Raw genomic sequence first — 13625 nt, forward strand, 5'->3', positions numbered from 1 at the left:
GCCACACCTGCACTCTTCCATGGGTTAGTACGTAATTGTCTTCTAAAAGGTATTGCATGTTTCAAATCCTCCTCCATGACAATCCTCGAGCAATATGGAGTAGTCACACAACTATGACAAGACAGGTGGTGTCATCAATGGGGGATAACTCCTATCCCGCCTTCACATGCCTAAGGATAGTCTAAGCTGCTTTGCTCCTTCTGCTCCCTCTGCACAGGTAGGAAATGGGTGAAGTAGCCCCAGTCTACTCCCAAGCCAACTGCTGTGGGACCATCAATTGCTGTTGCTGGTCTACTGCTTCCTGCTGCACCACCACCTCCTGCACTCCCTTGTCATCATCCCACTGCACCACTCCGGCTATCTCCTCCTGATGCTGCTGTGGTACCACTTGCCACAAACTGGTCTATATTCTGAGGGAACTCCCGAAATGGCTCTTAAGCTACCACAACCTCTTTCTAAATGGTAGCCACATCCAGCTCATGCACCAAGCCACTGTTGTTAGCTCGTTCAACCACCAAGTCTAGCCTATAGTCTCCTTTCCTTGACAAAGGGCCAGCCTCTTCCACCTGCCCCTCGTAATGCTCCATCTCATGGTCTTTATATCGAAATATTGTATATTGAATGCACATATCTCGAATATTTGATATTGGAAACTTTTATAGTGAATGTACATATGTTTTGGGGGGGGTTTCCCCCCAATCACACGTTTCCAACCCCTAAAAACCCACCTCGACCGGTTCCCAAAAATATTTAACCCTTTACTGCACCCGTAAAAGCATCACTATAAAGGTTTTCAATATAAAAAGTTTGATATATGGGGATTCGATATAAAAAGTTTGATATAAACACTGTATACCACATCTCATGCTCTCTCTGCCCACACCCCTTAGCCAGTGGTGTAGTGGCCTTTAGGGAACTTCGAAGATTACCCAGTGGGCCTCTGCACCACGGTCCTCTTTCTGAGATCACTCATAAATGTTTACATTGCTGCATGCAGGATACACAATTAGGATGCTATTTTAGCTTGCATAGTATACTATGGGGCTTCTTTTGGTCCCTAGTCCACTCCTGTCCTCAACCACTGTCTCGTGTTCCACAAGCTTTGTCGGTGTCCATCTAAAGATCAGCCTTCCTCTCCTGGCTGCCTACCTTGTCCTCTAGCACAGAGATTGGCAGCTTGTCCCCCCCACCCATCAATTCCCCCAGATAAAAGGACATGATGATGTGATATATGAATAGGTTATTTGTTACGCTCTTAATACCCAGAGGTTTCTAAGCACAGACCCGGGATCGAACCTGTGTTGCTCTGTGTGGTCTTGCTTCCAAGGCGAGCAAGTTGCCACTGAGCTATCCTCCTGAGGAAAAAAGTCAAACAAAAAAGAAGACACAAGTGACAAAAATTGATTCACGCAAGACTCACAAAATGGAAAAGTGTTCTTGAAGCTCACAGTACAGAAGGTGACACACGGCTACACAGCCTAGGATGTCATTTCTGGTTCCTGAAAAGGTTTCTACAAATACATGAAAAGAATGGTGTTAGGAAACTTTTGTTTTTTGTTTTTACTTTTGTTTAAGGGCATAACGGTAAAAATTGAAGATTAGAGGGGATGGGACCTAAAACACACTGAAGCCAGGTAGACCTTGTATAGGCCCTCAGGATTTGTTAGAATGCTGAACACCTCTGGTTCGCTGGTCCGGTTTCAGGACATGAGCTTCACAATTAGATGGCGGGACTCAAGGCCATCCGTGACCCATCAGGGCGTAACACACCCACACGGAAAGGCTTGAGCTTCCCACCCAGAAAGGCTTGAGCTTCCTGCTGGGGCCACATTTAGGGAATTGCCAGCTCCCCTAATCGAAAGGAAAGGTCAGTGAAACACTTTTCTGAGCTGCAAATGAAAATGCAAGAAGATTATAAATATGGGACATCAAAGGAAGTAAACTGAAAGCAAGGAAATATCAAAACCTTATACTCTTCTACTTTCTGATTTACTCTTGGTTTCGTTGTTAAAACTCTCCCGATGCACCATATGCAGTTTACGTTTCAAAATCATTAAAGCAATTTGCAAAACATAAAATAAAGAGTCTGGCATGCATGGAAGACATATTTTTATTTTACGCTGCTGATAAAAAAAGTGAGTATATTTTGTCACGTTGAAATGCTGGGGCAAGCAGTTAAATGAATACATGTGTATTAAACGATTTCAAAATCTGTTGACTTTTTTTTGGGACAGAAACATCTAGGCACATATGTACCTGCTAATCGTATGTCTCAAATAGATTTCCCCAGCACACGCACATGTTACAAATAATAATAGGAATTGATCGCAAATGCTGCTAATGGCAAACTGAGCTCAGTTTCACAATACTACACAAAAGACCTTGTAGCTGATTGGAGGTAAAATAAAAGGGTCTGAGATTTCAGGTGAAAAAAGATAATGGGAATGAATAAAAGAAGATTATGGAGCTCATTTTAGGCGTGCATATAACGTAAATGGGAGACATAAGGCTTTTACTCCTTAAATTCACTTCACAGCTCATTTTCATTGATTTATATGGCGCAGAGGAGGGGTGGAATGCAATGTAGGTTTCCGCTGCTCTCTTCCTCTCCGCCATACAAAATCTTCGGCATTTGCATCAGCATTGATTTTCATGCCGGTGCAAATCCTGAGGATTTCTATGGCGTTTGGTGACTTTTTGCACCAGCAAAAACCTGCCAGACTCCATAGGAATCCATTGTAAACACCACTTGCCATGCGTACAAGGCAGGTGGCATTTACTCTGTTTGCACGGCGGAGTGCAAAAGGGTGACATACAAATGTGCATGCCACCTTTTTGCATTCAGCTTTTGCACTCCGCTGTGAAAACGAGGAGATTTGGTGGTGAGGAACGCTCGATGCTAAAATGGAAATATAACAGGTCCCCGGGACTTGGAAAATTACGGGACTTGGAATTACGGGACTTGGAACATGAGCCCCCATGAGGGCATTGTACAGGCCAGATCCTCGTGGAAACTTTGCCTTCATTGATCTGACTTTTTCCAGCAGGACCTTCTTTGCACATTAGCCCTATCTTCTGGGCCCATGTGGGACTCCTTTGATAAAGCTGGAGAAAGCGCCCAAGAGCATTTGCCTCCAGTTACGGCTCTCTCTTCCGGCACAGGAATGCAGGTGACTCCTGGGTACCGGTGCCTGTTACCGCTCTCTATGGGTAATCCGTAAGGGACTAATACCGTTTCCTCTACTGAATGCACTTGAAATCAGATTTTTTTTCCAATACATGAGCAATTGATTGGAAACGCTAAATGTGTTCAATCGATCGTCTTCTTTCGATTTGTGAGGGCTATTGTTGACAGTGTCATAGTACAAATTTTGAATTCTTGTCATCAATAAACAGTGCCCCTGCTGTAAATGCCACTAACATAGCAAGGGCACACTATCTATGCCTAATTAAACTGCAACACTGTTTGGAATCTGGTTGGGTGCAAGGTATTTGTATGGAATATTCTTCTTCTTGTTTCGATCCCCAATGGTTCGGCTAATGGCTTTGAGATTCATCCGGAAGACCTCCATGGCTTCCTTCATGGGTTTCTCAATGAAATGATCTTCTGGGTATGTTCCTAGAAACGGCTGAAAAAAGAGCATAAAAAGGAATATTTTAAGAATGTGAATGGAAGTTTTCACAAAGTAGGCAACATACTTATCAGGGATGCTGATTCTCCGAAATGTCAGTGGTACTGGATGGGACATTCAATCTCATGAGCTTTGACCCCAACACATACATATAACATAACAAGAAGAGAGGTCACATGACCCCTGGGCCTGATGAAGCATAGTGATTTCACTAATGTCAAATATCCAGAGAATTAATAAAGTAATTAATAGCTACTAAATCAGTAAAAAGTATATTTAACTATATTTGCACTTGCAAATTGTTGGCTGCATTACCACTGTTTGTTGCCTTTATTAATTATTTTTTGTTATATATCTGTTTCTCCTCTGCTTCGCACTTTCCACCTCTCCCCTTTCCATGCACTTTTCCCCTCCCCACCTCCCATGCACTTGCGCGTTCTCAATGTCACTGGGCCTAGTAAGATTGCTGTTTTGTTCTCCCCTGTTCCCCTCCCTTGCCTTGTCGCGCTCTGAAACACTTGTGTACGAGCGCGAAAGAAATAAAATATCAATCAATCAAAAAACTACCATCTTCTGCTAGATTTACACTCACATAGCAAGTCTAATCACATGACCAGGTGATGTCATAATATGGCCAGTCCAGCCTCAAACACCATAGTAATGCCATCATATTCCAGACAATTCCTCATATGTCTGGTATGGTCACTATATGTGAAATACAGCATCCCACAACCTCTCTCTGCCGCCATGTGACAAGTGCAGCCTCGGGTTCAACAGTAATGCAATCTTAAGCCATTCACAGAAATCCTATGTATGGTACAGCCTCACATGTCCAGATGCTGCCATCATTGTATACCCAGTTCATCTTCAAATTCCCCAGTATTGCCATCACATGCCAGTTAATGCATCAGATGCCTCACATATTCATAACATGCAAAGCTACAGTACTGCAGCTCTCCACCCCCACCCCCACTTATTTTTGCCATAATGGGGTGACAGAGGTAAGAAGCCCCTGATTCTGTCTGTTATGGTGCCTGTTTGTGATGGGGAAGAAAGCAGTATTGACCTCTCCCCTCACAATACTGTCCTATTCTCCCACCACGGTGCACACGAGTGTGCTGCGACAGGACAGGCTGTTGCTGATATGAACTGCACCATGGGTCTTGCGGCAGGAAGCAGAAGCACCAGCAAACACTGAGGGCACCCTAAATCTGCCAGCCATTCTGTCCACTTGTGAACCTGCATAGTTTCCTGGATACCAGTACTATCACAACTCCCCTTGCCCTGGAATATGCAAGAGCACTCGGGTGGATTGCCTCTTGTCGATAGTGGGAGGCTCTGTGGTTTTTCCGTCACTCAAGATTCCAGAATTGGCTCTACTCTTCCCACCTGTCAGGCAAGTAATAATTCTAAGCAGCTGTGAGTCGCCGGGGCACACATGTTGGCAACTGGTTGGTGCCACAAACAGCAGATCTGTGTCAATCGCAATTGCATGCCAGAAGGAGTTCCTGAGGTGGATTGCAGCTCCACTACGGCACTGTCTGTGGATTTCCAAAGGCCTTTGTATGACCCTTGTTCTACTCTTGCCCGCATCTTTCTTCAGTGTATAAGTATATATTCTTTTCAACAAGTAGCTGAGTAGAATTTGCTCATTGTGAAATATTTCCTGGAGCCTATATTGACTTGATTAAGCATATTCTGCAGGGATTTGACTTGGCTCTCAGATTTATTTTTAGTACTGCAAAGGGGGTCTACTGCACCGTAAAAGTCATGCTTCTTGTTTTAAGAGCTTTACGGTGCAAACATGATATATAATAATCCCCCCATGGAGAACACATGACTAAATCCACCAATGCTTTTTTTCCTAGGTGAGGAGCCAGGAATGAGACGCACACAGAGAGCTCATAGCTTTGGCTATAAGCTTGATCTTCAAAATAAAAGGGGGTTGGAAAAGGCCTCACTGTCCATATTCTAGGAGGTGTTTTCCTACCTCAACCAAAACTAAGGGTCTGTCCTATGTCAAGATGTCCAAAGCAAACAAAGTCCTGTGTCCAAAATACCATTCTGGCCCTCACATTCTAAAAATAATTCTAAGCTGAAAAGGGTAATGTATTTGCCCTTGATAGTACACAAATGTTGAAAAACGAAATAAATACGTAACTCCAACACAAAAGTTCCCAATGGATACAGTTGACAGTTCTAGGGGATTGCTCCCTTCTTCAGGATTTCTTGTCACAAAACTCCTAAGGGTATGCATTTTCCTTGGAAATCTCTGGCTAACAAAAAAAGAACAACTTGTATATTGAACACTTGGCTGTTATTCTCAATGTCATAGGATACCTGGTGTAATCCCCTGCCAGGTTTCTTCTCCTCTTTAATGTAACATTTTCTCACAGTCTTGGCATTGCCTTATGTCTTCTCGCTCCAGGACATCCTCATGTAAGCCGTTTTACAATCTTGTCAACTTGACCATGTTTGGTATACTCTCCTGCCAGGGCTTTCTTGTGCTTCACTTAATATACATGCAAACTTAATTTGACTTGCTCTACACACTTGTAAACTCAGCTGTGCCTGGAATACTCTCCCACCAGGGATTTTTATGTGACTTGCTTTACACACTTATAAACTTGTTTGTGCCTAGTATACTATCTTGCCAGGGCTTTATACATCTGCAAACTGGTATATTTCTCGCATTCATTCTATTAGTCTTTTTCTGCTAATATCGGGTTTCATGTTCCCTCTCATTTGTTCTAGTTTCCTTTATCCTTCGTTGGCAACGTTGCAGAAGCACCCCACCGTCCCAGTTCCCCACTGCAGGACTCAATGGCTTCTTGTGGCATTCTTCGGTTGCTCCGTGATAAACAGGAAATGGCGTGGAGTCCCATCTCCACCTCGCAGGCTTCCTGCCTTCGTCCAGAAGCTTACACATCCTTTGCAGCACCTGCTTGTCTCCTGAGCCTCTCTGCATCTTTGGGTGGTGTTGAGGCTGCTCTCAGGTTCCCGTGGCCATGAGGAAGTCTCTTCTCTCCTTCCTCCGGTGGTCTCCACACGGCAAACTGGCTCTCACAGTTCTCCATCTTCTGCCTTCTCTCTGAGCCTGCTGGCTCCACAGACTTCTTGGCTCTGTGGTCTCTCTCGGTCAGCACTGAGAGGTTGAAACTTCCCCAAGCAGCGTCTCTCTCTGCTGTCAGCTGGTTAGCGTTTTTAAATGTCCCTGGCAACTATTTAGAGCTTGCAAAAACTAGCGCGATTCTTGTGCTTCTCGCCTTTGCTGATCTTCATTACTCCCTTCAGCTTTCTCATTGCAGTACTTTCACATGCATGAAAATGGTAGTCAGTTCTTGGAAACCCATGTATACAACACAGGAAGGTATTCTCAGTTTCTTCCATGGGTGATTGAAGGGAGCCTTGGCAATATGCTATTAAGGCATGGGGAATGAAAGGGCTATGTTAGGGAGAATTCTCAGAAATGTGCTAATTCCTCTATACCTTAGAGACCCCCAGCAACTTTGCTGGATTTTGAGGACTTGATTTTTTTACCCAGAGAGAGTGAGACCCTTTTTCGCACTCTCTCGTGTATTTTTAATGTGATTTTTGAACTCTGTGTTTCTTTTGGTTGTGGAGTCTGACAAACTACATAGGCATCACTTTTTACATCGTGTCACACAGAACCTTCAGTGCAGTGGCACAGGGAAGTCTTTCAGATTTCCCAAAGGTTTAAATACCTTTTCTTGGATAAAGTACTATTTCCAAGAGCAGTAAAGTGAAATTGACTTTACTTGCAAATTGTAACTTTCTAGGCCCAGCACACACTATCTTAGAATAGGGTGCTGGAGGGGTTACTTAGTATCCCATTTGTCTAGCTTCTCATGTAACATTTTTATGTTACCCTTTCCTCACTGAATGGGTGGTGGCAGTGGTTTACTTTTAACTACCGTGGTGTGCATTTACCGCGGGATGCGTTCACAGCTGCAGTAAAGCACTGAAGGGTGCCATTTTTGTCAAAATGGCCCGGTCTTCTTTTTTCGACTTTTCTTTGTGGAAAGGTCCTTCTTAAGATTTACTCTGTGTGCCAAACTAGGTCTGGTCCCTTTGTTCGCTTTGCCTTTGGTGGGATTCACGAGTGAAGCCTGCCTCTGGCTCCAGAGTGTCAGGAGGGGGCAGGAAGTGAGGGAGGTGCCCGAAACTCCCTGTGCCTAGTCTCCTAGGAGACCCAAATGCAATCTGTGGTGATTGGTCAGCTAACTGTCCGGCAAGGACAGCCACTCTGCTGGGTGACTGACAGCCGAACTGGAATGAATGGGAGAAACCTGCATAAAAGGCAAGGCTTTTTGGGTTGGAAGGCAGAGTCGACCACTGGACGAAGGAACCAAAGAAGAACTTCAAAAGGACGCCTGCTGCAACTCCTGGATCATTGGTTTACCCGGTGAAGCCCTGCTGCTGTGCTGAAACTCCAAATTAGTATCAACAGAGAAGCCCCTGCAAGGATGACTTCTCCCCTTGAGTTGGTGGACCAATCAACTCCAAAGTAAGCCACCTGGACATCCTCTTGGAGCTGGTTGAATTTCCACAGAGTTGCTGCTGGACACCGAAATGCCTGGGAGAGGAACACCAGATTGTGTGTGTTGCTTTTAAGCTGGCCAAGAGCTCCAGGATGATCCTCCGGACTCCCAGGAAGCAGGACTGACCGAGCCTGAGCCACCTCAACAGAGTGCTGGACCCCGGATGCAAGGAAAGTCCATCTTGACAGCCAGAAATGGCTGTGTTGCTATTTGCGGTAGACACGAGGAGGTGAAACACAGAAGTGCCACTTGTTTAAAGATTGCTGGTTGCGGTCGGTGACCGTCCCATTGCAGTGCAGGAGTCCCCAGAAGTCCTCCCTCTTGTCCCCACGACTGAGGCCCAGGAACACCAGCATCTGCAGAGATGCACAGGAACAGAAGTCATCCGCTGCACTGTTCTTCAACCTAAAGGTACTGTAAAGTCTAAGAGAACTTTCCTCTTGTTGTGTAACTGCACTCGTTCTCTGTTGGTGAGACTTGTGGTGGTTGCTCTGTAGAGTTGCTGACAGCTGCTTTACCTCACAAGCCTAAACAGCTTGTGGCCCTACTTTGAATTCTTCTATCTATAAAGATTTTTAAAACATTGTGCAAGACTTTTTACCTACCTCTGAGAAGTGCTTCAGTTTCACCTAGACTTTTGCTCAATTGACTTTGGCTTAGCCTGGCTCCCTGAATGACTCTTCCTCCCTCTGTGAATGTGTTTGGTCTTCCTTCTAGGAAAGGGTAAACTAACTTTGCTTTAAGGGGTTTACAAAAGTACCTGCTTTGAGAAATATTTGTGCGATCTCTTGTTGTGTCATAATAACCTTTCTCTTTAACAAACTCTTAAACCAGATTCTAAATGCAACAGTGATATATTAATGTCCCCAGCACCCTAACTATTGAAGTCACATGATGGTGTAGGTAGTGTCTGTGGGCCATACCAAAATGGTACTTACTGATTTAGAAATATTAAGAATGTGCATTGTTGACGTGTATTTGAGTGTTACTGTTATATTGCCCCCTTTTGAAGAAGGCTTATTCTAACTGACCGATAAATACATGAATAATTGTTTATTCAAGAAACCTTGTGTGTAAGTGTTTATTTGAATACTTGTCACTGTGAATCACTGTGTAACTCCCCTACACCTCACATTGACCCCTCTTGAGATAAGCCTGGTGCTCAACACGCTACCAACCTGAGTAGTACAAGCTTATACCAAAGGTTGGGTTCCTATTGCCAGGAGGTCAGGGTTGTTGTAGTACACCCAAAGGGTACTGCATACAATCTTGCCTAACAGGCTACCCCTTAAACGAAAAGGGGGATACCATGTCACATCCGTTGATGTGTCACGCCCCTGAGGGTTGCCTCACCCTATCTGATCCTCCATCATATAGCCCCCTACAGGGTCAGGATCAGGTAGTGGCAGCCGTCCCCTGGCCACATGGTGAGAGGCCACCACTGGGAAAGGTGTGATGGCACCATCAAATTCATCACTTCAGCCATAAAGAGATTTACCAACTCTGGAACAAGTATTAAGTGCAGAGGGCCATGGGCAAGATTACATAAAATGTGCACTGCTGTTAACAAAGTGGAAGGAAATTCATTTAGCACAGATATTGTTTCCCTAAATAGAAACATGTTGTGCTTCAATCTGTTTGCACTAAGCACAGGTGGGCTCATTTTCATATGAGCCGTAAAGTCAATGGAAGATATAAAAGCCTTGTGTAAGGCTTTTACCCCTTCCATTGACTTCACTGCTCATTTTTGTCCATTTTCATGGCATAGAGGAGAGGCGGAACGCAACTTGTATTTCAGGCGCCGCCCCTTCTCCCCACCATACTAATGCTCCAGCATTTGCGCCGCCATGCATTTAAGTACCGGCACAAATGCTGTGGTTCACCTATGGAGCCCATTGCATAGGGCAGGCGGACTCCATAGGGGTAGGGTTTACTTCATTTGCATGTCACAGTGCAAAAGTGCTGGGCAGAAGACAGAGTTCACACTGACATGTTAATGACCAAAATTCGGCAGCGGGGACCTGCCTCTGTGTATGTCTACATGTAACGGGTTCCCGTTGCTGAATTACGCAGCTCAATAAAAGGAGTCCCGTGGTGGTTACTTTTTACGCTTGTGGAGTAGGTTATGGAGTAAACAGCAGTTGCTCAAACTTTTCTGTGCAGAGGGGACCTGGCCTAGCAGTTCGGGCTGGGCTGCTACCTTCGGTGGCGGCAGCTGCTGACTGATTTGCACATGGCTGGTTCCCTTTTCCAATGGCACAGACGGGCTAAAAAACGGTGGTGTGGAAGGTTGCCCAGAGCAATTGCCAGTGGTTTAGATTAATTCGAAACCTTCCACCCATCACTTTTGTGGTCAGTTTGTTTCTCCTTGTGAGAGAGGGTATGCCCAGATGTGGGTCCCTTGCTCGCTGCGCCACAGGGAACCAGGCTGCACCTCACTGAGGAGGTCCAACAAGGCCGAAACATGTCTGGGGTTGCTTGGTTTTCTGTGCAGAGGGGACCTGGCCTAGCAGTTCGGGCTGGGCTGCTATCTTCGGTGGCGGCAGCTGCTGACTGATTTGCACATGGCTGGTCCCCTTTTGCAATGGCGCAGACGGGCTAAAAAACGGTGGTGTGGAAAGTTGCCCAGAGCAATTGCCAGTGGTTTAGATTAATTCGAAACCTTCCACCCATCACTTTTGTGGTCAGCAAACTTTAGATGCCGCCATTTTCCAGAAATGGTTAAACCATAACACGGTAATTGAGTAAAGAACTGATTTATCTTGATTTTGGATGTTTACAGAATAAGAAATTTGCAAAAAAGTATTACCCTCCACCGTTTTCAAATGTGAAAGATGCTAATTATTATGCCAACCAGCAAACAGCATAAAGCCAGTGTGCTTCACGTTGTGCCCTACAGCATATATCTTGTGTATGTGAGGGCGAGCAATTGCTGCTTGCTCCTTTCGATGTTACACCAGCTGCAGAACTGTGCAACAATGTGTTATTTCGTATTTTGCACCAGGGGGACATCTGTGCTTTGAGCCCCATCATTTCTAAATACTTAGGACTGTCTACCTCTTTGCAGAGACTGCAGGCATCAGCATTATTGCATGTTGTTTTTTTGAGCTGATTGATATCTTGAGCCCACTTATCAGGGCATGGTGTTGCTCTCTCCTTGCTGTTATCCGGTCCGTATACCGCAGAGTTTTTTTAGTGCCTAAATTTGCGACTCCCCAATCACCGAAACCAGATTGTGTGCCTTTTTTGCGAGGCTAATCAGCAGATTTTAATTCCCCTCCCCTTGATCTGAATCTAGAAACAAAACAACATGCTCAACTATCTTGGTCTCTACGAGAAGGAGAAAGTTCAATGAACTCATGTAATAAAGCTCATACAGCTCTGTGTTTTTATTCACTGTCCTAAGTAAACTTACTTGCATGTGCCAGTCACCTTGTCTTTGAGCTTTTTACAGTGAAAGACTGCTGCAGTATACTTCCAGTAACTTATGTAGACCTGTGCACATGTTAACCAGCCAACCCTTAATATCTGGAAAAATAGAAATAAAAAACCTGCCCTCCTAGGTTAATTACGCATAATCCAAATGATCCCCAAGTCCTATTGTTCCTCGTCACAGTCCTTACAAAGCGAAGTGTGTCCCACCATCAATAAACGTCTGACACTACTCAATAAAAGTAATGGATGCTGATTGATCTCTGCCCACCAAAAAGGAAGAGCTCCCAGAGTTGTCCCCTCTCCCTCGAAGGTCTGAATTCAAAAGCACCCTAAAGAATGATTACAAGGAAGATGAGGAGTATAGGAGTAGGGTGACTAAGGAATGATGGCAAGCAATGTAGGCATTAGCCGCGGCCTCACTTCCTCATCGTAGCCCTTAGAAAATAGGCCATAAGAAAGTAAATTCAGGCTTTCTGCCAGATGCCAACAACCAGCAAGGACTCCACAGGCACACACGGCTGTAACACCTGTAAATCATTATTCAATCAGATTTAAGCTGCCAATAGCCATGAGTACCACTGTACTTTTACTTTTAATATTTATACTGCGCAGACCATGGACCCGTAGGCTTAAGGGCGCAACAACAATAAACAGTAGGACAACAAGAAAAAAACATCCTATCCAAAAGCTAGCCAACAAAAATCCTCGATCAAGGATCAGGCAATGCCCCAAAATTTGACTTCTGAACATTCAACATACGGCAGACCCATAATGATTTTCAGGAGACCATAAGGAGATGCACTTGTGCAAGACAACACAGTTTTAATGCAATTCAAAATAATAAAGACGGCTGGGAGGTCAGTTTGTCTCGTGAGACCAAGGATTTGGCTAAAAACATGAGATCTATTCATCGGGAGACATAACTAGATACATTGGAAAGTGTCATCCCGTGTGACCTGACATTCTATCTATGTGGACAAGCTCCCATGAGAGAAAATAACAGAGGTCTTGTTCTGCACAGATGTAACTAAAATGTAATTCTTGGACAATGACTCATGTTTGCTTCAAACAATCCAGAGGCTTACTTGCCAGCCTAGAGCTCTCTTGGATTTGATGCGAAATTAAAGGCTAAATTGATAATGGGTAAACATTGTGCCATACCATTATGTTGTGTGGTCTGTATGAGGCCTGCCTTTACCTCAAATGTATTGATTTTATTGATTTATTGTTCATTTGTAATGCACCTAAACACAAGTGTTTCGAGGCGCAACCATGCAAGGAGGGGAGACAAGGGAAAAACAGCAAGACGATCTTCAAGGCATGGTACATTCAAATCGTGCAAGAGCTCGGACCAGTGCAGGGGGGTGTAACTGCAGGGGAAGAGGGTGGGGTGGGGGCCAAGTGCACCCAGTCAGTCAGAAGCTGGGGTAAGTGCTGAGAGATGCCCCTCTCATGGGTCATTGACCAAGTGCAGTAACAATGAGGCAAGTGCAAGGTCCGGAGGCAAAGTGGACTGGCGGGGGTGCCAGGGACCTGTGAGACTCTGAGGTACACCAGGCGGTCAGTCAGCAGGCTGTGCGGACAAGGAGGGAGAGAGGGGTAGAGCAGAGAGAGAGGATAGCAAGGTAGAGGGAGAGAGCACGAAGAGGAGAAGAGGAAAGTCTGGAGGAGTTTCCGGATTGTAAGGAGATCTGGCTCAAGACAGAGGGCGGCAGGGAGGCTATTCTCGAGGGAGGCCCCTGCAGAGGATAAAGATCTGCCTCTAAATCGCTGCTTGGAGAACCAGCTCACTTGCAGAAGGTTAGAGGTAGATAAGCGGTGGGCTCAGGAAGGACAGTATTTCGGTAGGCATCGTTGCAGATAGGTGGGTCCCAGGCCCCAAAAAGCCTTGTGGACAATGCAGAGGGTCTTGTACTTGATACTTGCAGCCATGGGGAGCCAGTGGAGGGATTTCAGCGCCAGAGAGATGCAGTCCCTGGGCTTGAAGCCAAGGATA

The 13625-nt window shown here is 45.1% G+C and overlaps 1 protein-coding gene across 1 annotated transcript in view; it reads right to left on the bottom strand.

Moving 5' to 3' along the window:
• Positions 1–2092: 2092 nt before the first annotated feature.
• Positions 2093–13625, bottom strand: part of LOC138472414 (polyunsaturated fatty acid 5-lipoxygenase-like) — a 1363458-nt gene continuing 1351925 nt past the window's right edge. The window contains exon 14 of the mRNA XM_069610559.1: positions 2093–3629. Within this exon, the coding sequence (XP_069466660.1) occupies positions 3450–3629 (180 nt within the window). The 3' untranslated portion in view covers positions 2093–3449. The remainder of the gene's footprint in view (positions 3630–13625) is intronic.

The sequence above is a fragment of the Ambystoma mexicanum genome, chromosome 8, assembly GCF_040938575.1.
Source record: "Ambystoma mexicanum isolate Mex_15411 chromosome 8, UKY_AmexF1_1, whole genome shotgun sequence".
NCBI classification, from domain to species: domain Eukaryota; kingdom Metazoa; phylum Chordata; class Amphibia; order Caudata; family Ambystomatidae; genus Ambystoma; species Ambystoma mexicanum.